Source organism: Lucilia sericata, unplaced genomic scaffold (assembly GCF_015586225.1).
Source record: "Lucilia sericata isolate MDLA Ls3-8-SP2 unplaced genomic scaffold, ASM1558622v1 Contig002789F_arrow, whole genome shotgun sequence".
Taxonomy (NCBI): Eukaryota; Metazoa; Arthropoda; class Insecta; order Diptera; family Calliphoridae; genus Lucilia; species Lucilia sericata.
The window spans coordinates 1-24,989 of record NW_023996493.1 but is presented as its reverse complement, the minus strand read 5'-3'; the positions used below and the strand labels follow the sequence as shown (position 1 = coordinate 24,989).

Sequence of the window (24,989 nt, the reverse complement as noted above, 5' to 3'; positions counted from 1 at the left end):
ATAGTCTAGTCTATAGTCTTGTCTTTAGTCTAGTCTTTAGTCTAGTCTATAGTCTAGTCTATAGTCTAGTCTATAGTCTAGTCTATAGTCTAGTCTATAGTCTAGTCTTTAGTCTATAGTCTAGTCTTTAGTCTAGTCTATAGTCTAGTCTATAGTCTAGTCTATAGTCTAGTCTATAGTCTAGTCTATAGTCTAGTCTATAGTCTAGTCTATAGTCTAGTCTATAGTCTAGTCTATAGTCTAGTCTATAGTCTAGTCTATAGTCTAGTCTATAGTTCTAGTCTATAGTCTAGTCTATAGTCTAGTCTATAGTCTAGTCTATAGTCTAGTCTATAGTCTAGTCTATAGTCTAGTCTATAGTCTAGTCTATAGTCTAGTCTATAGTCTAGTCTATAGTCTAGTCTATAGTCTAGTCTATAGTCCTAGTCTATAGTCTAGTCTATAGTCTAGTCTATAGTCTAGTCTATAGTCTAGTCTATAGTCTAGTCTATAGTCTAGTCTATAGTCTAGTCTATAGTCTAGTCTATAGTCTAGTCTATAGTCTAGTCTATAGTCTAGTCTATAGTCTAGTCTATAGTCTAGTCTATAGTCTAGTCTATAGTCTAGTCTATAGTCTAGTCTATAGTCTAGTCTATAGTCTAGTCTATAGTCTAGTCTATAGTCTAGTCTATAGTCTAGTCTATAGTCTAGTCTATAGTCTAGTCTATAGTCTAGTCTATAGTCTAGTCTATAGTCTAGTCTATAGTCTAGTCTATAGTCTAGTCTATAGTCTAGTCTATAGTCTAGTCTATAGTCTAGTCTATAGTCTAGTCTATAGTCTAGTCTATAGTCTAGTCTATAGTCTAGTCTATAGTCTATAGTCTAGTCTATAGTCTAGTCTATAGTCTAGTCTATAGTCTAGTCTATAGTCTAGTCTATAGTCTAGTCTATAGTCTAGTCTATAGTCTAGTCTATAGTCTAGTCTATAGTCTAGTCTATAGTCTAGTCTATAGTCTAGTCTATAGTCTAGTCTATAGTCTAGTCTATAGTCTAGTCTATAGTCTAGTCTATAGTCTAGTCTATAGTCTAGTCTATAGTCTAGTCTATAGTCTAGTCTATAGTCTAGTCTATAGTCTAGTCTATATTCTAGTCTATAGTCTAGTCTATAGTCTAGTCTATAGTCTTGTCTATAGTCTAGTCTATAGTCTAGTCTATAGTCTTGTCTATAGTCTAGTCTATAGTCTAGTCTATAGTCTAGTCCATAGTCTAGTCTATAGTCTAGTCTATACTCTAGTCTATAGTCTAGTCTATAGTCTAGTCTATAGTCTAGTCTATAGTCTAGTCTATAGTCTAGTCTATAGTCTAGTCTAGTCTATTATCCCTCAAAAAATTGTTTAGTTATTGTAGTAGTTCACTGCGCACTAACATCAAATAGAGTCCGTATTAACAGCACTACTCCACTCGCCACATGTAGTATTTGATCCGTCACGTAGTCTTTAGAAATCTCTGTAGATCATTAAGTTTTGACCCAGATATCTTACCAAAGTTGGATATGAAGAAATTGTCAAGGAAACTGTTTCTTTACCGGCTAGAGCAGGGCATTCGCAGAGAAGATAAAAACAGCGTTAACTAAAATTCACTAAAAGAACTTCAAAGGTCTTTCCTATAGCATGTATAAATGGTGTAGTTTTTTAAAATCCGTATAAAAAATCTCTTAAAAACAGTTTTCTATATGTTTTCTTTTATCTCATTTAAGTTTAATAGTTATTTTTCTTTTGTCGTTTTGCAATTGATACTGTGAAAATACAGTTTAGTTTTTTTATAGATATTAATAAATATGTTTGTAGGTTTTTCAAAAACCTGTAGGTATACATTTTTTTATTACAAAAAATTTCCATAATTTAGACTTATTAGAGTTAAAGCTAAAGTATTGAAAAGTTATAGTTTTTGTTTTCGTTAATAGTAAAAATGTAAATGGCAAAAATAATAATAATATTAAAAAAAGAAAATCTTGTTACTATTCGTGTATATAAGTTTATAAAAAGGTACGTACATTGTTTTTTATCATTAAGCAGAGAATAAAATAAAAATATAAAACTAAAAAAACAGCACCAAATACATTAGTAAATACAGACGAAATTATACTTCAAAAGATATAAATAAAAATATACATAAATAAAAAAAAAATAAACTATACATAAATGTATAAAATATATATAAAAAAATAAAAAAAAAAATACAAACAAAAAAATGTTAATTAATACTAATAAAGATTTTTTTTAAATACTGTTTATAACAGTATTCTTGGTATTATACTTATTTATATAAAAAGACAAGAACATAGATTTCATCATAAATTCTAAAATAAAAAATTAAATTAAAAAAAAAATTCACTTTAGGAAAGTTAAATTTTTTTCTGTTTCGATTTGTTTTCAAAGTACAAAAATAAATAACAATACTTAAGTTCAAATGTGCAAATATCACTTATTTTTCTAACATTTTCATTTCAATGTTTGTTTTGTTTTGTTTTTTTCTTTTCTTTTAAAGGAAGAGGAGTACTAGTAGTTTTAGTAAACCAGTGTGGTAGTAGCTGTCACAGTAGTTTTTATCGCGAAACCAAGGGAGTTTCTTTTGTGCGCTTATATTTATGGCAACGGCGTACAGTATTGCTCCCCGGTCTCAGACATACTCAATTGTGTTTAGCTCGTTTACCAAACATATAACCCTTCCAACGTTCGGCAGTCTGTGATATAATTGGATCCGAATCGATTGTGGCCAAGAGTAGCAATTGATTAACATGCGTAGCATGATAATCCCAACGTGCTAAATTTGGCGCAACGCCTAAACTTAAATGTCGCAAATCGTAACTAGTACCAGAGCCAGTATCGTATAGAAGTAACATTTTCTTAAGGGATATCATGCCCTGATTGAAAAGTTTACCAGCTTCATTGGCAATATTTGAGGGAGCCGTAGAATTAAGATCATATAAACCCAATAGGGAGTAAATGAAGCCATTTAAAACAAACGAAGCTGGAGTTGTAGGATATTCTTCATACCTGTAAAGAGTGGTAATAGACGTTAACAAAATGTTTATGGATCTGTGAAATCTTAGGAACTAAATTCGGAATTAAATTATAAGCCTGTTCTCGCTTTGTTCAAATAATTTAGAATTCATTTTTAAAATTTGAAAATTCTGTTCGAACTTAAATTCGAAGACATTTTTTAAAGTTTTTAAAACAATATCCAGTTTATGAGGATTTAGAAAAAATCAAAAATTGTTGTTATATAAAACTATAAATCATGTCAAACCTTTAAAAATATTGTTCCAAATTATATTCGAAAATTTTCTGTTGTGCGAAATTTTTTCGAAATTTAGTTCGAAATATTTTAAAGGCTGTTAAAAATATCTATAATTCATATTAAAAATTCGAAAATACAGTTCGAAATCAGTTTCGTAGTTATTTTTTTAAATTTCGAAAATTCGAACTTATATTAGATAAATTTTTGTCAAAGTAGGAAAGTCCTTTAATAATCATATTTTATTTAAGGCAATTTTTTCATTTAATATTAATATTTTTTTTTAAATTTCGAATTTTCGAACTTATGTTCGAAAAGTTTTAATAGCTATTAACAACTTTTAAAATTGTTAAAAGCCTGACAATTCATAAAAATATGATTTTAGTTTTATGTGAGGCAAAATTTTTTTACATTTTACAATTTCGAACTTAAAAATGTTCAAAGTAATTTCATAATTTTCATGGATTTAAAAGTGGATTTCGAAGTAATTTCAAAATATAAGCTTTTATTAGAGGTAAATAAAATTTTAACTTATGTTCGAAAATGTTTTTAAACATTTTTAGAGTTTTTGAAAATTCGAACTTATGTTCGAAAAGTTTTAAAAGCTGTTAAAATAATGTGTACAGCATGACATTATATAAAAATATAATTTTAGTTTTATTCGATACCTATTTTTATATTTTTCTATTTCGAACTTAAAAATTTTCAAAACAATTTCAAAATTTTCATGGATTTAAAATTATTTTCAAAGTAATTTTAAAATATAAGCATTTAGAGCTTAAATAAAATTTTAACTTATGTTCGAAAATGTTTTTAAATATTTTTTTGAGTTTTCGAAAATTTGAACTGTTCGAAAAGTTTTAAAAGCTGTTAAAATAACCTCTAAATCATAACAATATTTAAAAATATAATTTAAGTTTTATTCGACACCAATATTTTTATATTTTTCAATTTCGAACTTAAAATTTTTGTAAATTTTCAAAATTTTCCTGAATTTAAAATATTTTCAGTGTAATTTCAAAATATATGCTTTTAGAGCTTAAATATCATATGAACTTATGTTCGAAAATGTTTTTAAACATTTTTTTTTTTAAATTTTGAAAATTTAAACTTATATTCGAAAAGTTTTAAAAGTTTAATCTTAAAAGCATGACAATACATACAAATATAATTTTAATCGATTCGAATATTTTATATTTTCCAATTCAAAGAGTTTTTAAAATTATTTCAAAATTTTCAGGAATTTCGAATGTAAATTCAAAATATTATTAATATCAAATAAAATTTGAACTTATGTTCGAAAATTTTTTAAAAATTTTAACGAATTTCAAAGAATTTTAAATGTAAATTCTGAATATTATTAGGATTAAATAAAATTTGAACTTATGTTCGAAAATTAAAAAAAAAAAATTATTACGAAAATTTGAACATAAGATCGAAAATTTTTAAAAGCTGTTAAAACAATCTTTAAGGATGACAATGCATAAAAATATCATTTTTTCGTTTTCGAACTTAAAAATTTACAAACTAATTTCCTACTTACCAATAATATTTATCCATAAACTGTGCCAGCACACCACCATCTTTCGATAATACCCGATAAGGCTTCAAACCTAATGACGCCGCTTTTAAGTACCTTTTATCACCGCCCGAATGCCAATAGGCTCTCGCCAATACTGATATAGCATGACCCTGACCCATGGCAGACAACCAACCGGATCTCAATTCAGCAAATCCATTTAAACTACGTCTCACTGGATTGGGCCAGCCACCAGTACGTAGATCTTGATTATTAACAAACCATTCGGCAGCATCGTAGAAATGTGCCAAATGATTATACGTCGACAAAGTAATATTGTCAAAGAAACCAATACCCATTAAAGATATCGACACAATACGTAATTCTGAACGTTTAATTTTAATGCCAGACTTTTTGGGACTCTCCATTGCCAGGCCCTTTTGAACATCGATATGAAGATCGCGCGTTAAATGGCGCCATTTATTAAGGGCCTGTACACTGAGGCCATAGTAAATATTCTCATCTTGTACACTTAACAGCAGATCGGCTGGTATATAGTGAACACGATAAGTACGTTTTGTTTCGTGATTTTCTACCGTCACCATTAGACTGCTGCTATTGGTAATAAGCAATAAATCTATATTTAAAACTAAGTCCAAAGTTTGATCTATATTATTAAGTGTTATAGCGCTATCAAAATCTATGGCAGTTTCATATTGTATAACAGATGAGTTGAATTTCGGATGCCATTTGCGTGTAAGATTACTGCCTTTTGGTATAGACCAAGTATTTAGCATATTATCGGCATTTTCAAGAATCTAATAATGAGATAAAAGAAAATAATTTTATTAATAAATTTTAAATTAATCTTTAAACTAAAATAAAACATACTCTTATTCTAGGCTCTGGTTCTGTAAGATTCTTGCTATAGTGTGACAAAGCAAACTGGGCTATTTGTGTGGGATAAAAATAGCCGCGCTTTTCCCATTGTGTACTAATGGGTACACCATCGGCCGCACTTATACATTTAACACGATCACGTACCTAAAACAAGAAATTAAGAAAATTAATATTTAAAAAAAAATATGACATTTTTCATTCTACTTACCTCTACATTATAATTTTCAAAATACATAAACAATCCCCGGGGATCATATTTACCCTTGGGTAAATTTATTTTTGCCGTACTATGCATCCACATGAACTTGGCTGCTGGCACTTGTACATCATTATTACCCTCTATAGCTTGTGGTGAGGAGGGATTACTCATCGATCCCGAAATATCAAAATAATTACGTATAAATGAAAATGGTACATAGATCTCATGATCTTCTTCATCACGTTTACAACGTATTGTATATTCTTGATTAATTAGGCACTCTATATCTTGCAGGGGTGTTAAGTCACTAACATCACCATCCACACCCACTCCTCCTCCTCCACCACCTTCGCCTAAATTATTATTAAGTAAGTCACTATTGCCGCCAACGGCATACAATTTGCGATCCCATCTTTTGACCAAATCATGGGGAAAAGTAAATTCAGCACAACGCATATAAACGGCACAGGTTATAACCACCACGGCAACGGTGAGTAGCAGGAGGACAGCTTTTAAATTTAAGCGCATGATAAAGAAGAAAATCGGTTCACGCTGTAAGAGAAGAAACGAAGAAATGAATACAAATATATAAAAAGTTAATAAAAATTAAGTCAAACACTTTGCACGCTTGGTTGGTTTGTTTATTAATTTTATTTTTAATTTTACTGTTATCAGTGTCATTATCACTTTTATATTGAAATATAATAAAAAAAGAAATATTGTATATTGATTATGTGGTGTTTGTTTGAAAATGTTGATGAAGGTGTCGAGATTGCATACTTGTTAATCATGTAATGATAATTTTCCTTTTAAAATAACTAATAAAGTTTTCACTTTATAAACTTGTTTTTTTTTTTTTTCTTCTCTCAAATTAAATTTGTTACACTCGTTTTAACATCTAAGTTGGAATGTTGTTGATAGTAGACTAACATATTTATGCAAAATAGTTTCGTTGAACCCCAGAGAGAAAACTGTGGTCAAGAAGTAATTAAAATACTATTAGTTATGCGTTCGGTATATTTTCCAAATTGAATCTGTAGTATTCTAATCTTCTTCATTCCTGTTTATCTGTCTTGCACATATCTCCTCGGCTCTTGTTTGTGTGTGTGTGTATTTAGGATGATTAACAATTTTGGATTTTTTTAACAGGTAGCCAGCTAGTCAAACCAAGTCAATTATTACACATAAATAAAGACAAGAAAGGGTCATAATATTTGAAAGAGAAGAATAATAGTGTGTTTGTGTTTCTGTTAAAAGGTTATAAAATAATTACATACAATACCATAAACTAAAAATTTATATCTCAAAATATATGCTCAATATTATACGAGGTTGGTTTTAGAAAAATTTCAAAAGAAATTTGATTAGATAAAGTAAAAAGTAGGGTATCTTTAAAACATAATACACAAGTTTTCTTAAAAAGCTTTATAATTAATTTCATATTAAATATATTTAAAATAAAAATTTTTGTAAATTTCTAGGTACTAGATTCCATAAAATCAAGTAAAATTGACCAAGGGTTACGTTAGAATACCATAATAAAGTACAATTCCACTCGGAGACCTTGAGGTAAACTGTGATTATCGTCGTAGATCAGATAAAGAGAACGAATTTTTAGAAATGGTTTCAACTTAGTTCCCTAAAATACAAAGTTTAAGACAATCTGACTAGACTATAGACAGGACTATAGTCTAGACTATAGACTAGACTATAGACTAGACTATAGACTAGACTATAGCCTAGACTATAGCCTAGACTATAGACTAGACCATAGACTAGACTATAGCCTAGACTATAGACTAGACTATAGACTAGACTATAGACTACACTATAAACTAGACTATAGACTAGACTATAGACTAGACTATAGACTAGACTATAGACTAGACTATAGACTAGACTATAGACTACACTATAGACTACACTATAGACTAGATTATAGACTAGACTATAGACTAGACTATAGACTAGACTATAGACTAGACTATAGACTACACTATAGACTAGACTATAGACTAGACTATAGACTAGACTATAGACTAGATTACTAGACCTAGCTATAGACTAGACTATAGACTAGACTATAGACTAGACTATAGACAGACTATAGACTAGACTATAGACTAGACTATAGACTAGACTTATAGACTATAGACTAGACTAGACTATAGACTAAAAGCTATGACTATAGACTAGACTATAGACTATAGACTAGACTATAGACTATAGACTAGCCATAGACTAGACTATAGCCTAGACTATAGACTAGACTATAGACTAGACTATAGACTACACTATAGAGACTAGACTATAGACTAGACTATAGACTAGACTATAGACTAGACTATAGACTACACTATGACTAGATTATAGGACTAGACTATAGACTAGACTATAGACTATACTATAGACACCTATAGACTAACTATAGACTAGACTATAGACTAGACTAATAGACTAGATTATAGACTAGACTATAGACTAGACTATAGACTAGACTATAGACTAGACTATAGACTAGAACTATAGACTATAGACTAGACTATAGACTAGACTATAGACTATAGACTTAGACTATAGACTAGACTATAGACTAGACTATAGACTAGACTATAGACAGACTATAGACTAGACGATAGACTATAGACTAGACTATAGACTAGACTATAGACTAGACTATAGACTAGACTATAGACTAGACTATAGACTAGACTATAGACTAGACTATAGACTAGACTATAGACTAGACTATAGACTAGACTATAGACTAGACTATAGACTAGACTATAGACTAGACTATAGACTAGACTATAGACTAGACTATAGACTATAGACTAGACTATAGACTAGACTATAGACTAGACTATAGACTATAGACTAGACTATAGACTAGACTATAGACTAGACTATAGACTGGACTATAGACTTGACTATAGACTAGACTATAGACTAGACTATAGACTAGACTATAGACTAGACTATAGACTAGACTATAGACTAGACTATAGACTAGACTATAGACTAGACTATAGACTAGACTATAGACTAGACTATAGACTATAGACTAGACTATAGACTAGACTATAGACTAGACTATAGACTAGACTATAGACTAGACTATAGACTGGACTATAGACTTGACTAGACTAGACTATAGACTAGACTATACTAGACTATAGACTAGACTATAGACTAGACTATAGACTAGACTAGACTAGACTATAGACTAGACTATAGACTAGACTATAGACTAGACTATAGACTAGACTAGACTATAGACTAGACTATAGACTAGACTATAGACTAGACTATAGCCTAGACTATAGCCTAGACTATAGCCTAGACTATAGCCTAGACTATAGACTAGACCATAGACTAGACTATAGCCTAGACTATAGACTAGACTATAGACTAGACTATAGACTACACTATAGACTAGACTATAGACTAGACTATAGACTAGACTATAGACTAGACTATAGACTAGACTATAGACTAGACTATAGACTAGACTATAGACTAGACTATAGACTAGACTATAGACTAGACTATAGACTAGACTATAGACTAGACTATAGACTAGACTATAGACTAGACTATAGACTAGACTATAGACTAGACTATAGACTACACTATAGACTAGACTATAGACTAGACTATAGACTAGACTATAGACTAGACTATAGACTAGACTATAGACTACACTATAGACTAGATTATAGACTAGACTATAGACTAGACTATAGACTACACTATAGACTAGACTATAGACTAGACTATAGACTAGACTATAGACTAGACTATAGACTAGACTATAGACTAGACTATAGACTAGACTATAGACTAGACTATAGACTAGACTATAGACTAGACTATATAGACTATAGACTAGACTATAGACTAGACTATAGACTAGACTATAGACTAGACTATAGACTAGACTATAGACTAGACTATAGACTAGACTATAGACTAGACTATAGACTAGACTATAGACTAGACTATAGACTAGACTATAGACTAGACTATAGACTAGACTATAGACTAGACTATAGACTAGACTATAGACTAGACTATAGACTAGACTATAGACTAGACTATAGACTAGACTATAGACTAGACTATAGACTAGACTATAGACTAGACTATAGACTAGACTATAGACTAGACTATAGACTAGACTATAGACTAGACTATAGACTAGACTATAGACTAGACTATAGACTAGACTATAGACTAGACTATAGACTAGACTATAGACTAGACTATAGACTAGACTATAGACTAGACTATAGACTAGACTATAGACTAGACTATAGACTAGACTATAGACTAGACTATAGACTAGACTATAGACTAGACTATAGACTAGACTATAGACTAGACTATAGACTATAGACTAGACTATAGACTAGACTATAGACTATAGACTAGACTATAGACTAGACTATAGACTAGACTATAGACTAGACTATAGACTAGACTATAGACTAGACTATAGACTAGACTATAGACTAGACTATAGACTAGACTATAGACTAGACTATAGACTAGACTATAGACTATAGACTAGACTATAGACTAGACTATAGACTAGACTATAGACTAGAATATAGACTAGACTATAGACTTGACTATAGACTATAGACTAACTATAGACTAACTATAGACTAGACTATAGACTAGACTATAACTAGACTATAGACCTGACTATAGACTAGACTATAGACTAGACATAGACTAGACATAGACTAGACTATAGAACTAAGAACTATAGACTAGACTATAGACTAACTATAGACTAGACTATAGACTAGAACTATAGACTAGACTATAGACTAGACTATACTAGAACTATAGACTAGACTATAGACTAAACATAGAAATAGATATAGACTAAACTATAGACTAGACTATAGACTAAACTATATGACTATACTAAGACGTCATGAACCTATTTCATTTCAACCTAGATTCCGGCATATTATTATCGCACTTACTGAGAGAGTCCCGTTTAAAATCACCATCACGCATCCCTCAAAATCTATCTGTCCACATCCTGTCCTTTTCATTATTTCATGTTAGAACCTATTCTTGCTCGTGCGTCCGCAATCTCATTACTATGTAGATTGCAGTGTCCTGACACCCAACGAATTCACACAGTTTCATAATTTCCCTAAGAGCATTTCTACAATCTAAGGGCAGCTTGTCTATTGACATAAATTGCCTTGAGCGACCCCAGATAGGTACAATTTCGTGCAAGTTCCGTCGCTTTCCAGAGCTCTAGTAAGTCTGTAGGATCTTTTTAAATCGGTATCAGAGATGTATCAATGTAATGTTCTATTGGAAACAAGTATAGAATGATGTTCAAGTTCGCTTGAGGTGTACTACTAATGGCACATGTAATATCAAGAGAGTCACATCTTTGAGCATCTTCATATAACTGTATGTTCTCAAGTCTTCTCATAAGTTAGAAGTAAATGAAGTGCGGCCCACCAGCTGAATCGACTAGAAAGCCATATATACATACATGGCGCTAAGGTAGTGTGAATCCATACCTAATATATACGAAAAATGGTTCGGAAAAAAGTCATGTTCGACTTTTTTACAAAATTCATTATAGTTATAATTTTTTTCCTTAGGACCTTTACTCAGATGATGACCCCCACTCATGGAGTGCATTGTTATGTAACTAGGAAAATAGATTAAGGGAGGGAGGATATGGGGAGTAGTGTTTGTGAACACTCGACTTAAATTTTCCTATATCGTAAGTGAAAGGAAAGACCTCTACTGGAAGTTTATTCCACATATATAAACATGCGTTTATCAGACACAAGATCACGTATTTTAGTGAAACACACGCCATATAGCGACGGTGCTCTAGAGAATCAGTAAAGTAGAATACCCTACTTCTACCGATAAATATCTTCACTCTCTCCTGTAAGCGGCCGATTAGTGCCAAAATAGATTTTGTAGCTTCGACTCATATAAGTAGTGTAAAAATTAGAGATAGAACGACTTAGACCGTTTTTGAAAACCGAGACACTTTAATGCTTTTTTCGATACTTAAAAAATGTGTTCAGTTCTGTGGACGTCACGCTGTATTCTCATGCCCAAAACAATATTTCCACCACCCATGATCTGACGTGCGTTTGTGCGTTAAGACAAAACATTGAGTCTTGCGGGTGTTAAAGTCGACTCTATTCTCACGTCCCCATTCAGAGTTTGTTGTTTGGTCTTACTAAGAAGTGTAGAAAGTATTTCACTTTTTTATATTTTTCAATATTGTTTCCTAAAATAACCAATGAATTTCCTATTTTACTTAATTTTTAAATTCTCTCACAATTCACAACATAGAAAATAGAAATGCAATTTAAATTATCTACATATTCTGCCTAAAAATCTTTTAATTTTAATATGTAAATTCAAATTGAACTCCACAACATATTCAACATATTTCTAACACCAAAAAAACTATACACATGACCTTGTTAATAGTTTGTCTAATAATAAAAAAATGTTTTATTTAAAAAAAAGCAGATGTTTTCTTTTTAGTAAACTAAATATGTACAATAATTTTGGTATGTATGTATATAAGAATATGTATAATTACATTCCAATATTAAGTCTATACAAGACAGACAAAAAAGCATAAAATTTAACACAATTAAAAACTACAACAAATGTGGTTATTATAATTTTAAATATTAATATTAATAATGTACAGAGAGACTATAATGGGGGGTGAAATAACATTATACGTAATGGTTTAAACAGACATTGTTATTAAATAAAATAAATTAATTATTATTATAATAGCTAAACTATACGTGACAGTATTTCTTTTGGGTATTTTTTTTTTTTTTTGTTTAATACTCTGTCAATTGTTGATTATTTCTCCATATGATTTCATGTTCTTGTTGAATAATAAACTTTAAACGTATATCTTTGTATAACATATAAATGTGGCGGAAAATAAATATTTGTAGAGCTGTTTAATAAGTAAATTAAAAAAATAATTAGGTTTTTTAAACAACTAGTAAAAGAATAATATCATGTAACTAATAATTACCTATACCAATTAAATAGGCAACAGCATCCAATAGCTGATGTTCTCCCTTGGCAACTGTTAATATAACAATTAGATATATAACATCACATATAATCCCTATAATAGCAAATATAATCCATGGAATCATCAATAAATGATGTTTCTACAATTATAAAATAATAATTTAAAATTTCCATAACATTTCCGCATAAATCATCAAACTTTACCTTAACTATGCCAAAAATAAGTAGACTGGAAACTATAGACATAACCAAACATATCACTAGATATATTATTGGCAAAGTAGTGCTGTTATTTTGCAAATTCTTTTGCGTATTATTTAGCAATATAATAAAAAATATGCCACCAATAATATAAAAAATTACACTTAAACTAGCAATAGCTAAACCAAACACTGAACTATTGCAATATTTCATAACTTTTACACAATTCTGATTACAAGTCTACTGGGCAAGATAAAAAACTATAATATTTATAATCGAAATGAAAGTGTAATTAAATGGAAAGAAGATTAAAATTTAGGAAAAAGAAATAAACATTTGTAAGTGAATAAATAAAGCTGATTTTCATTGCCATATGTGTATTTTTATTTTACGTATAAGTACCAAGTGTAAACATTATAATTCCATAAAATGAGAGCAAAATAAATTACTTATTTGTGTTGGTACTATAAGGTAATAAATACATTGGGGCAAATAGAATTGTTGATTTTTTTCAAGTTCAGGTACAATTGTTCTATGATTTCATTTTTTATATATAAATATACTAAAAATCGTACGTATTTTTATTGTTTTTCCGTGACTGGAAATACAAATCTATAAAATGCGAGGGCTTGTTTTATAGTTGATCGATGATTTTATTTTAGTAATTAATGATTAATTTCTTAATGAATTTTGTTAATTGAAGGAACATGTTGTTCTCCGGCTATGTCGAATTTTAAAAAATCTTTCATCTACAAATCTCCGATTTATGGAAATTAGTTTTTTATAAATTTTGGAAATATAAATTTGGTTTTCGCTACGAGAATTGCGCAGAACTGTTCGGTGAATTAATTTTCGGAAGTGGACCTTATATGGGAGCTAACTACTAACTAACTAACTAACTAACTAACTAACTAACTAACTAACTAACTAACTAACTAACTAACTAACTAACTACTAACTAACTAACTAACTAACTAACTAACTAACTACTACTAACTAACTAACTAACTAACTAACTAACTAACTACTACTAACTAACTAACTAACTACTAACTAACTAACTAACTAACTAACTAACTAACTAACTCTAACTAACTAACTAACTAACTAACTAACTAACTAACTACTAACTAACTAACTAAATAACTAACTAACTAACTAACTAACTAACTACTACTACTAACTAACTAACTAACTACTAACTAACTAACTAACTAACTAACTAACTAACTAACTAACTAACTAACTAACTAACTAACTAACTAACTAACTAACTAACTACTAACTACTAACTAACTAACTAACTAACTAACTAACTAACTAACTAACTAACTAACTAACTAACTAACTAACTAACTAACTAACTAACTAACTAACTAACTAACTAACTAACTAACTAACTAACTAACTAACTAACTAACTAACTAACTAACTAACTAACTAACTAACTACTAACTAACTAACTAACTACTAACTAACTACTAACTAACTAACTAACTACTAACTAACTAACTAACTAACTAACTAACTAACTAACTAACTAACTAACTACTAACTAACTAACTAACTAACTAACTAACTAACTAACTAACTAACTAACTAACTAACTAACTAACTAACTACTAACTAACTAACTAACTAACTAACTAACTAACTAACTAACTAACTAACTAACTAACTAACTAACTAACTACTAACTAACTAACTAACTAACTAACTAACTAACTAACTAACTAACTAACTAACTAACTAACTAACTAACTAACTAACTAACTAACTAACTAACTAACTAACTAACTAACTAACTAACTAACTAACTAACTAACTAACTACTAACTAACTAACTAACTAACTAACTAACTAACTAACTAACTAACTAACTGACTAACTAACTAACTAACTAACTAACTAACTAACTAACTAACTCGTTTGAGAGGCCTCTACTAACCCATTGTGATCGCCACATATTTCTTTGATAAAATTCTATATTATAAAATATATATAAATTACTATTATTTTTTATGTATTTAGGTCACTCTAAACGTGACCCTCGTACGTTTTTTAAATACGTATTATGTTAATTTTATTGTTTTCTTCGTGCCGATCCTCGTTTTTCTCATATAAATTCTTATGTCATTCTTGTTTTGGGATTTCCCATTAATAAAGGGTGTATTTTTAAGTATATTAAAAATCAAAATTTTTTATTTTTTAAATTTGTGTTTAAATGGTCGTAAATTGAAATTGGCCCTAAACGGGGGTGTCAAGAAAGTAGAAACTTGACAAGATTATTATTTATTCAATAAAGGAAATATAAAACAATCGTTATATTCGACGTTCAGAAATCCTTATTTTCCAAGAATATTTCAAAAATATTTTTACAAAATTTCACACTTAATTGTAAGTATCTACTTAATACATTTACTAAGAATTGTAAATGTCTCGTTAAGGCATTGCATTGCAAAATATGTACAATCAATTAGTTCATATCAGTTTTCATATTAACTCTAACTGGATTAATTATAACCCTAAATATTCTGCGTGACAGGTGTGTATGTGCGTATTTATGTTCTTACAAAAGGAACACCCTTTATAAGATTAAAAAACAACAAAAATGCATCAGATATCTAAAATAAAGCAGGTAGTTGAATAAAGTAACGCTAGCAAAGACCTTTTTGACATCAATGAATAAAATAAGGGGATTTATAAATAAAACGCACACACACACAAAATCTAATAAAGAAAATTAAAATTCCATAGAATTGAACTTACCTTTGAATAATACTTGCGTTTAACTAGAGCAGGGTTAATTAGGCTCTTCTTATGTGTCGTATTAGTGTTGTTGCTGCTGCCGTTACTGATATTGTTATCGTTGTAGTTGTGGCTATTTTTAATGGAATGCGTTGTCCGAGTAGAAGAACTACAGCTGGTTATAGTTGTATCTTTATTGATGCTGGTAGGGTGGCTCATTAAAGCAGCTACCAAGGAGGTTTGATCACTATTAACATCTTGTGCTTGAGACTCGTATAAATTATAATTTTGCGACATTCGTTGCAAATGTTGTTTTGATATAAAACAATAATCAATTACTTTTGGAAATTTTTAAACTCAATATTGGTAAAAAAGCAAAAGAAAATGTTACACACGCACAATTAAACTAATATTTGTATATTGTTGTTTTTGTTGTTTTGTATTATACATAATTTTGTAATTTTTGTGAAAATTTACACATTTTGCTACTTTAAGTAATTATATTAAATTGCAATTCACACACACATATAATGATTAAATAAATAATTAATTTTAATAATAATACTGTTTGCACTTAAGATTTTCTTTTAAATATTCGCTTTTAAATTCTGTATTTTTCCAATTTCGTCAAAAAAATTTCTGTGTTCCTCATCCGAAAAAATCGCAGATGATTTTGACATTTCAATCTTGTTTATGTTTTGGATCAGTGATGTTAATGTTGTTATTTTTATGCCATGTTGTGAAATATTGATGCTAGTTTAGCGAGAAGTTTTGAATTTGAGCTGTTCTAGCGATTTTTTGAACTACCAGATTTACCGATTTTTTTCATTAATAAAATTTAGAATATTCTGATGTTTTAATTTTTTATCAACAAATACATTCTTTGTTAGTTTGGTTCACAGAGCCGTATATATTTTTAATCACATTCTCTACTGCGATCTGATTTAATGAATAAAAATATTAAAAAAAAAAACTAAAAAGAAAATCACTAATTGTTTTAAAGTTAGCATCATTGTATTTCCCATATGTTTACGTTATCTTTGCCATTTGCTTTACACCATTTTTCTAAACAAAAAGTAGATAAATACAAATTTAACCGCTGTATTGTTGTTTATCATTTCGTAAAATAAATCAACCTCTTTATCAGAAAAAAATCAATAATAGAACTATAATCATTCTTTAGTAGAGTTTTAAGTAGTAGTTAATTTAGTCGGAACAAATAAAATGTTAAATTTAGTAAAATGTTTATTTATTAGTATTACATTTTGTTTATATATTTCATATACATTAGCTTCTAATGGAGATCGTACCGGTTTCTTTAATCATTGTCGCCAAAATTGCGAAAGACAAAACTGTTCAGCAGGTAAGAAATCTTTATTGAATTGTTTTTTTTTAATTCATTAATGACTTTTAATTAACTAATTAATTATTTTAGACGGTGTAGATATTCAAGAACAAGCCATAAAGTATTATCAACAGACTGTATTCGATAAATTATTACAATGGTCTTGTGCCGATGAATGCCAGTACGGCTGTATGTGGCGTACTGTTGAAGCTTTCAGGGATAGAGGATGGCCAATACCACAGTTTTATGGCAAAGTTTGTTATTGTTGGTTATTTGTTGGATTTTTAATTAATATTATATTTTTTAGTGGCCTTTTTTACGTTTTATGGGCTTACAGGAGCCGGCCTCTGTATTGTTTTCCATCTTTAATATTATTGCTCATTTACGTAATTTACGGAAGTTTCGTAAAAATGTTCGTCCAGATAGTCCATGTTATAAGTTGTGGCATGTTTTTACAGCGGTAAGTTTGTGAAAATAGAATGGGTGAAATGTTTACTAGTCGATAGTCCAGTTTATAGTCTGGTATATAATCTAGTTTATAGTGTATAGCCTATACCCTAGTCTATACTCTTGGTCATAGTCTAGACTTTAGTCGTTAGCCTATTCCATAGTCTAGTCTATAATATAGTCTATAACCTACTTATACACATTTTTAAATATTCACCAAAATAAATAATAAATTTTTTAGGTATCTCTCAATGCTTGGATATGGTCGGTGGTTTTCCATGCACGGGATTTTCCTCTTACAGAACTATTAGATTATGTTTTTGCCTACTCCATGGTTTTAACTACACTATACTGTATGGTTATGAGGTGAGTTTCCAAATAGATTAAAAAAGAAAGACATTCATATTTTTGCATTACACTTCCAGAATGTTACATCAATATTCCTGGTTTTTAAGAGCTCTTATATCGCTGGGCTTTTTAGCATATTATATTAACTATTTTGCATATATAAGCGTGGGACAATTTAGTTATTCGTTAAATATGACAACCAATATAGTAACAGGTAAATGCATTACTCTTTCTTATAAAGGAATTTCTTCATTATGATTTATTATTCATATTTTACAGGTGTTCTAAGTGCTATGGGTTGGTTTCTGTGGTCTTTTAAAGTACGCAAGCAACGTCCCTATTATCGTAAAATTTTGGGTTTCTATTTACTATTGGGTTTTAGCATGAGTCTAGAACTTTTAGATTTTCCACCCATAATGTGGATATTGGATGCTCATGCTTTATGGCATTTGGCTACAACATTTATAACTTCATTATTGTATAGTTTTGCCATTGACGATTGTCAAATGCTGCGCAAAGAAAAATATTATGAATTGGGAGCTTTTAATAAGGAAATATAAGCGTATTTTAATTATTGTCATTTACTGCTCACTATTTATAATTTTATTATGTATGTACTTTATTATATGTATTTATTATTTTTTAATTAATTATTTCTTAAATGACGTTAAACTAGGTATTTTAAAGTTGTAACTACACATATTTTTAAATAAATTGTGATCGTTTAAAAGTTTGACCGAAAAATTAATTTTTAATTTAAAAAAAGTTTAATTATGATAGCTTCTCAAGAGGAAAATGTGTCATAAAGGAATATATTGTTAAATCGAATCAGTTACGTCTTCTAAGAAGTAGCATTGCACTTAAAAGTTACATGTTATTAAATTCAAATAACTACTTACAAAGTTTTTAGTTTCTTGAGAAGTATTTTTCATGAAAAATTGCTCTGCAAGTAGATTTGCTTGAAAAATTTCTAAAAAAGTCTAAGTTTTGGATATTTATCTTAAAAATCTTCAAAGTTGCATTTTTAACAAATTTTATTAAAAAATAATATTATTTATTAATGTCATATTATTATTTACATTATATTACATTTGTCCACATTGTGCTATTAAAACCGGTAATTTTGGTTTATTATTTGGACCCGTTGGAACATTTTCAATTTTACGCATAATCAAAAGACCATCTAGAACTCTACCAAATACTACATGTTTGCCATCCAAAAAATTACACTTAGCACAAGTAATAAAAAACTGACAACCATTGGTATCTTTCCCACTATTGGCCATCGATAAAAGTCCAGGCGAATCATGTTTCAGAGTGAAATTTTCATCGGCAAATGTATTGCCATAAATACTCATAACACCAGTGCCGTCACCCTATTAATAAAAAGCAAAATGTTATAATGATATTAATGCAGAGTTTTACAGATATCAATAACTTACATGCACAAAATCGCCACCCTGTATCATAAAATCTTTTATAACACGATGAAAACTAGCACCTTTATAACCTAGAGGAACGCCATCGGGCTGGTATTCACCGGTACAGAATTGACGAAAATTTTCGGCAGTTTTGGGTACGGTATCGGCAAATAATTCAAAAATCATACGTCCTATTTCCTTTAATAAAAATTAATTAAAATGTTAGTTGGGTAAAGGACATATCCTAAATAAAACAACAACTTACTGTAGTGCCCACAGAAACATCAAAAAATACTACAGGATTATTGGGATTTCTTAGTTGAGACTGTATTTGATTCCATGTAGGCATTATGGTTTATTAATATTTTCTATTTTTTAAGTAAACAACTTATAATTATTGAACTTTTTACAAATAAATGCCGGTGTTTGGTTAAAAATCTTTTAGTTTCGTTTTGTAAACGTTTTCTAAACAAAAAATTCTACGATATTTGTTTACAGCGGTTGATTTTGGTTGTTGTAGCAACTCTGCTTTTGTTTTGAATTAAACAGCTGTTGCATTTTTTTCGGCACGTGTGTAAAAAATATAAACATTTCTGTTTTTGTTTACAATTTATAAAATTGTATTATTTATTATATTAATATAAAAGTTCTTGTGTAAAATTATTAACTAATATTTTTCCAAGGTAAAGTTTAGCTAGTTTTTATTGTATACAACAAATTGTTGATATTTTTATACGTTCTTTTATGCTGTTTTGGGTATTATTTGAGTCTGCTTCTGGCGAGGATTCCTAAAGAAGATAAAAATAAATATTTGTTATTATTTATAGTTTTAAATAATATAATTAACAAATTACAATGTCATGTTGTTGTTATTGATTAAAGGAATGTGTTTTTATACTAATAAATGTATTAAAAACGTATTACCAGTAAAAAAAATCGTGTTAAAATTTGAATTTAATTCTTAATATAATTTATATATTTTGTATTATTGCAGAAAAATGATGCATTATCGTAAAGGTGAAAATATAGAAAAACAATTGACAAAGGAAGAGCTGCCATTTGAAGACTTTTTACCTAAAGGCACGGATTTTCTATGGATGCATGTAAGTTTATTTAAGACACAGTAAAAGTGAATAAAATACTAATTTGTTAAAAACAAACTTAAGGTTAATGGTGGTACTAAAGTTAATAATGTTATAACATATGCCAAAAATGCATTAGACAAAGGAGAATACAAAAATATTGTATGGAGTGGCAATGGTGGAGGTGTAGTGAAAACAATATCCTGTGCAGAAATACTAAAGAGAAGTTATCCTCTCTATCAAGTCACCAGAATGTGCTATATAACGTAATATTTAACAAAAATTAAAAAAGGAATGAAAATAAACATTTCCATATTTTTTGTTATTATGACAGAGTTGAGGAGCATTGGAAGCCACAAATGGAAGGTTTAGAGGAAATAGTGGCCAATCGGCAAATACCCTCATTGCATATATTTATGAGCTTGGAACCTATAGATGATAATGTTAATGGGTAAGTTAAGCTATAGTATGTTGATGCAAGCATTAACCTTCCTATTTAAACTTAATATATTGCAGCTTACAAAAACCCAACACTATCACAGATTTTTGGGTTTACAATAACAATCAGAACAATTCAGCGACCAGCTCAAATAACAATAGCAATCATAGACAACGTAATAGCAACCAAAGTCAGAGAAGACAACATCCAAATCAAAATAGAAATCCTCAACAACAACCACCACGAACAAATGCATCAAATAATCCAGATACTTCAAATGAAGCTACTAATAGGGAAGGAGGTAATCAACCGAGAAAGTCTAATAACAATAATTCAAAAAGAAGAAGACCTAATCAAGGTCGTGATACACAAAATGCGCCGAAAAAGGAAACTAATACAAATCAGACTGAATCAATGGAAATTTAATGAAGTTAAAGTAAATAGTTTATGATATTTTTCAAGATATATAATATTAAAGTGATCATTCAGTGTATAATTAACAAGAATTTCCTGTTATTGCTGTTAAAGATATATCAAAGTTTTTTGGATCAACGGTGAGTATTATTCTGTTTTATATAGTATATGAAATTTGGTCAAATTAGACTTTGTTTTTTATTACCATTTGGAACTTTTAAAATAAAGTCCTTTTTCGATTGTGATCATAAAAAGTAATTTTTAACCCTAGACACAATCCAATTTTGTTAAGTGCAAAATTAAGGTTTCTGTCTGCGCTTTGTCGAATAGCGAAACTTTTACGAATGAAATTACCTTAAAATAAAACTCAAAATGTACCGGTTGCTACGATAAAGTACCAATTAGTCATTTAATCAGAAAAATCAAAATCAAATCTTACAGATTTCCATTCACTCTTGAGCCTCAATATTTAATTTTTGGTTTCTAGGTTCAAGATTATAGAAAAATCAAAAAGTACCAGTTGAATAATAAACATGTACCTTAAAACTCAAAAAGTACCAGTTGAAGAACGAAAAGTAACAAAAAGTTCCGTTTCATAGATTCTAATTCTCTGAATGCTTAATTTCATCGTTCAGTATTATAGAAACACACAAAAAGTACCGGTTGAAAAACGAAAAAGTACCAAAAATTCCTTTATATAGATTTCCATTAACTCAGGCTTCTGAATCTTTAATCTTTAGGAACAAAAGAGTACCAAAAAGTCCCCATTTAAAGAATCGCATTTAATCAGGATTGAACATGCTTTTTTACATGTTTCTAGCTCCTATATTAGAGAAAAGTAAAAAAATTACCAGTTGAAGAACGAAAAAGTTCCAAAAATAGTTCTTGGTACTTTTTTGCTGTACCTTTTTTTTTTAGTTTAGGATATATGTGGCCACCGTATTTACCCATTTTTACTCTTTTTACTCCCAGAACAATAGAAAAATCCCGTCTCGGGAGACAAATCTACTGTCCGAATTAGTCTGTGCGATGATGAATCAATTAGTCAGCAGTTTTTCAACACAATGTAGATCTTGTCGTTCCTTGGCTTCGTAATATATACAAAGCCTGCCTCCTATATTCCTATTCAGTGGACCAAGTGTAACCAAGGGTTGAAAACTTCACATACTAAAGCTAAAGACCTTTGAATTGTTCTACGGTGCTCTAAGAACAACATCTACTTCAAAGGCAATGTTTGCTATGCTGAACTGGTTTACAGCAGATCTTCTAGCCAATCAAATGGAAATGTACACTGATGCCAGGTTGAGTTTAACTGGCAAATGGAAAACCTGTTCCAGGAGTCCCCTGAAAATCACTGATCTTCCGCCGACACTTCGTGGGGTACCACGATTTACAATAAAAAGACAGATCATAGACATCTGTTATTCCAATGCTCTGAACCGTGAGTTGATTGAGTACACTTGCTAGATCGTTGTGGCCTCATATGGGCCCATGTAGAGCCTATCCCCTTCGTCTTCATAGATTACAACTAGGTAATCTGATATCGATCATTACGGGACACTGCAAATTTGGTAAATATAAAAGACGTATTGGTTTTCCATATAATGACTTCTTAAGAAGTTGTCTGCATGAGGATAAAGAAGAGACGGTAAGCTCATCTTTTTGTAACTGTTTTGCTCTCAAACCCAACCTCTCAGGTCGATCTACTTCAACGAACTATCTGATCTATCGAATGTTAAATTCGAACGACTCTGAATCTGTCAAAATGGGCTAGAAATAATCTTCATATTACGTCTATATTCAACGACATGTTTGCCGTTTCTTCCCTCTTGATCCTTTCTTTCTGTCTCTTCTATCTGTCTTCCCACTATCTCTATTTTTCTCTCGGAATTTTAACAAAGAAATCTGCACTGGCTACCTGCTAAAACCTAACCTATGTACGATCTCTTAACTCCACAGAGTGTCGCCTCCTTTGGGAGAAGGAGTGATTGCAATTGACGTGAACGATCTTCTCAGTTTTTGCACTTTCTCTTTCAGTTTTCAAGAACTATTTAATTTTATATTTACAAAGCAGAAGGAACTGTTATGTTAAAAATAAATGAATGTCTCATTCCTTAGGAATCGAAATAAAAACGAAATAATTGTTTCCCCTACCCAATATTACATGCAAGTGGTTTTGACACTGCAAAATCTTTTGCAATTGAACTTTTTCTTTCTTAATTTAACGTCAATGTAAATTTAAAATAAATTTTTCATTTGACATTCGTCACAAAAAAGCACAAATCGTTATTTTTAAAACGATCACTTAGTTAGTCATCGTTCATTAATAACAAAATGCAATTGTTGATAATTTCGTCACTAGAAGAAGAAAGACGAGCCCCTCAAGGTTTTGACAAAGACTAATAGTACAATATAAATTAATTTAACAGGTTGATGACAGTCTATAGCAATTGATTTTAAATGAAAAGAAAAAGAAAATAATGTGTTTTACGTTTATTTAAACAAATATTATGTAAAAAAATAATAATAAATACTTTACAACAATAGGTGGTGGTACATTTAATAAATTCTTAAAATGTGTTTCATACGTTTGCGAGTAAATTGAATAATTTAATAACGTTACAAAAAAGGACAAATATTACAAATGAATTGATTTCAAAACGGACCTAATAGTAGGACCTTGATATTTCTGTGTTTTGATATTTTAAATTTATCATTTATTTATTATTTTCAAATTCATTAAATGCAAAAATTATATATAAATTAAAAAAAAAAATAGGAAAATGTTAGCTACATAATGCAATAAATAAATAAAATGATGAAGGAAACAGATTAGGGAGCACAATACATACAACTTATTTTAAACTAAACTAATAAACAAAAAAAAATCTCTTAAGTAAATACTAGTACATAAATAGTATGCAAATGATATAAACAATTATACATTCTACTAAAACAAAAAAAAAAATAATACTATTTTTTATGGAAACATTCTTGTAGGAAGAAATGAATGAATGATTTGAATTATTTTCAATTGCTTGCCTCATCGGTATCAACATCTTGTATGCCTTTCAGTTTATTTTGTTGATTATCGGCTGTGGCTTTTAGAAAACTCTGTAGCATGGCATTTGAGTCCACCACTAAAATGGGCGTACAACCATCTTTAAGATGTTCACTTTGTGATTCATACATTTCGCGTGATATACTGCGTGTGAAAGAGAAACGTAGAGATTTGGTACGGGTAAGCTTCTTTTTGATTGGTGGTTTTCCAGTGATCGGTTGTGGTTCTGAGGGCATTTTTTCTTTTTCTGGTGTGGGTGGTAGTGAGGAGATTTCCATGGTTGCATCACGTAGTATATCTTCGGCAAAGGATTTAATATCTGTCCAAGCATCGACTGTAAGGAGAGGGAACAAAGGGGAAATTTGAGGTTAGAATAACTGTTACATAAAAGAACTTCTATAGTCTATGGGCTAGCCTATTCATAGTATTTTGGCTAGCTAATGAATTAGACTATGGACTATTCTATGGATTAGTCTATTGACTAGTCTATGTAATAGTTTATGGACTAGTATATT

The 24,989-nt window shown here is 29.7% G+C and overlaps 6 protein-coding genes across 7 annotated transcripts; 2 read left to right on the top strand and 4 right to left on the bottom strand.

Moving 5' to 3' along the window:
• Positions 1-1,347: 1,347 nt before the first annotated feature.
• LOC119614316 (D-glucuronyl C5-epimerase B) lies at positions 1,348-16,597 on the bottom strand. The gene is made up of 5 exons (XM_037970455.1): positions 15,939-16,597; positions 5,904-6,446; positions 5,687-5,839; positions 4,820-5,613; positions 1,348-3,035 (listed from the first exon to the last, which is right to left on the bottom strand). Exons 1-5 carry the CDS (start codon positions 16,212-16,214, stop codon positions 2,669-2,671), a joined length of 2,133 nt encoding a protein of 710 aa, XP_037826383.1. The 5' UTR covers positions 16,215-16,597; the 3' UTR covers positions 1,348-2,668.
• On the bottom strand, positions 12,747-13,957 carry LOC119614317. The gene is made up of 3 exons (XM_037970456.1): positions 13,173-13,957; positions 12,967-13,108; positions 12,747-12,885 (listed from the first exon to the last, which is right to left on the bottom strand). Exons 1-3 carry the CDS (start codon positions 13,380-13,382, stop codon positions 12,764-12,766), a joined length of 474 nt encoding a protein of 157 aa, XP_037826384.1. The 5' UTR covers positions 13,383-13,957; the 3' UTR covers positions 12,747-12,763.
• Positions 16,598-17,056: 459 nt separating the features above from the next.
• On the top strand, positions 17,057-18,801 carry LOC119614311 (post-GPI attachment to proteins factor 3). Its single transcript, XM_037970448.1, has 6 exons — positions 17,057-17,280; positions 17,353-17,516; positions 17,570-17,722; positions 17,951-18,075; positions 18,135-18,271; positions 18,337-18,801. The coding sequence occupies exons 1-6, from the start codon at positions 17,142-17,144 to the stop codon at positions 18,615-18,617; spliced, it is 999 nt and encodes a 332-aa protein (XP_037826376.1). The 5' UTR covers positions 17,057-17,141; the 3' UTR covers positions 18,618-18,801.
• A 298-nt stretch (positions 18,802-19,099) lies between these two features.
• On the bottom strand, positions 19,100-19,999 carry LOC119614319 (peptidyl-prolyl cis-trans isomerase H). Its single transcript, XM_037970459.1, has 3 exons — positions 19,744-19,999; positions 19,500-19,676; positions 19,100-19,433 (listed from the first exon to the last, which is right to left on the bottom strand). Exons 1-3 carry the CDS (start codon positions 19,825-19,827, stop codon positions 19,143-19,145), a joined length of 552 nt encoding a protein of 183 aa, XP_037826387.1. The 5' UTR covers positions 19,828-19,999; the 3' UTR covers positions 19,100-19,142.
• A 70-nt stretch (positions 20,000-20,069) lies between these two features.
• Positions 20,070-21,505, top strand: LOC119614318 (ribonuclease P protein subunit p25-like protein). Of its 2 annotated transcripts, none has more exons than XM_037970457.1 (5): positions 20,070-20,161; positions 20,473-20,581; positions 20,645-20,826; positions 20,895-21,011; positions 21,077-21,505. In XM_037970457.1, exons 2-5 carry the CDS (start codon positions 20,477-20,479, stop codon positions 21,423-21,425), a joined length of 753 nt encoding a protein of 250 aa, XP_037826385.1. In that variant the 5' UTR covers positions 20,070-20,161; positions 20,473-20,476; the 3' UTR covers positions 21,426-21,505. The 2 variants fall into 2 exon arrangements, with proteins under 2 accessions (XP_037826385.1, XP_037826386.1); XM_037970458.1 differs by lacking the exon at positions 20,070-20,161 and adding an exon at positions 20,373-20,395.
• On the bottom strand, positions 20,088-24,808 carry LOC119614310 (the record flags this gene model as incomplete). The annotated part of the gene is made up of 2 exons (XM_037970447.1): positions 20,088-20,266; positions 24,456-24,808. Coding segments are annotated over 2 exons (440 nt in total), but the record flags the coding sequence as incomplete, so codon positions are not given.
• Between the last annotated feature and the right edge of the window lie 181 nt (positions 24,809-24,989).

Bases quoted from the DNA above. Each gene is read 5' to 3' on its own strand.
- LOC119614317 (XM_037970456.1), bottom strand. From the start codon at position 13,382: ATGAAATATTGCAATAGTTCAGTGTTTGGTTTAGCTATTGCTAGTTTA. The intron at 13,109-13,172 runs GTAAAGTTTGAT...TTATAATTGTAG, and splicing joins TTATTTTTGGCATAGTTAAG to AAACATCATTTATTGATGAT. The intron at 12,886-12,966 runs GTAATTATTAGT...CTTATTAAACAG, and splicing joins TGCCTATTTAATTGGTATAG to CTCTACAAATATTTATTTTC.
- LOC119614316 (XM_037970455.1), bottom strand. From the start codon at position 16,214: ATGTCGCAAAATTATAATTTATACGAGTCTCAAGCACAAGATGTTAAT. The intron at 5,840-5,903 runs GTAAGTAGAATG...TTCTTGTTTTAG, and splicing joins TTGAAAATTATAATGTAGAG to GTACGTGATCGTGTTAAATG. The intron at 3,036-4,819 runs GTAAGTAGGAAA...CACTCTTTACAG, and splicing joins TTTATGGATAAATATTATTG to GTATGAAGAATATCCTACAA.
- LOC119614311 (XM_037970448.1), top strand. From the start codon at position 17,142: ATGTTAAATTTAGTAAAATGTTTATTTATTAGTATTACATTTTGTTTA. The intron at 17,723-17,950 runs GTAAGTTTGTGA...TAAATTTTTTAG, and splicing joins TGTGGCATGTTTTTACAGCG to GTATCTCTCAATGCTTGGAT. The intron at 18,272-18,336 runs GTAAATGCATTA...CATATTTTACAG, and splicing joins GACAACCAATATAGTAACAG to GTGTTCTAAGTGCTATGGGT.
- LOC119614319 (XM_037970459.1), bottom strand. From the start codon at position 19,827: ATGCCTACATGGAATCAAATACAGTCTCAACTAAGAAATCCCAATAAT. The intron at 19,677-19,743 runs GTAAGTTGTTGT...TTTTTATTAAAG, and splicing joins ATGTTTCTGTGGGCACTACA to GAAATAGGACGTATGATTTT. The intron at 19,434-19,499 runs GTAAGTTATTGA...TTTTATTAATAG, and splicing joins AGGGTGGCGATTTTGTGCAT to GGTGACGGCACTGGTGTTAT.
- LOC119614318 (XM_037970457.1), top strand. From the start codon at position 20,477: ATGATGCATTATCGTAAAGGTGAAAATATAGAAAAACAATTGACAAAG. The intron at 20,827-20,894 runs GTAATATTTAAC...TTATTATGACAG, and splicing joins ACCAGAATGTGCTATATAAC to AGTTGAGGAGCATTGGAAGC. The intron at 21,012-21,076 runs GTAAGTTAAGCT...AATATATTGCAG, and splicing joins ATAGATGATAATGTTAATGG to CTTACAAAAACCCAACACTA.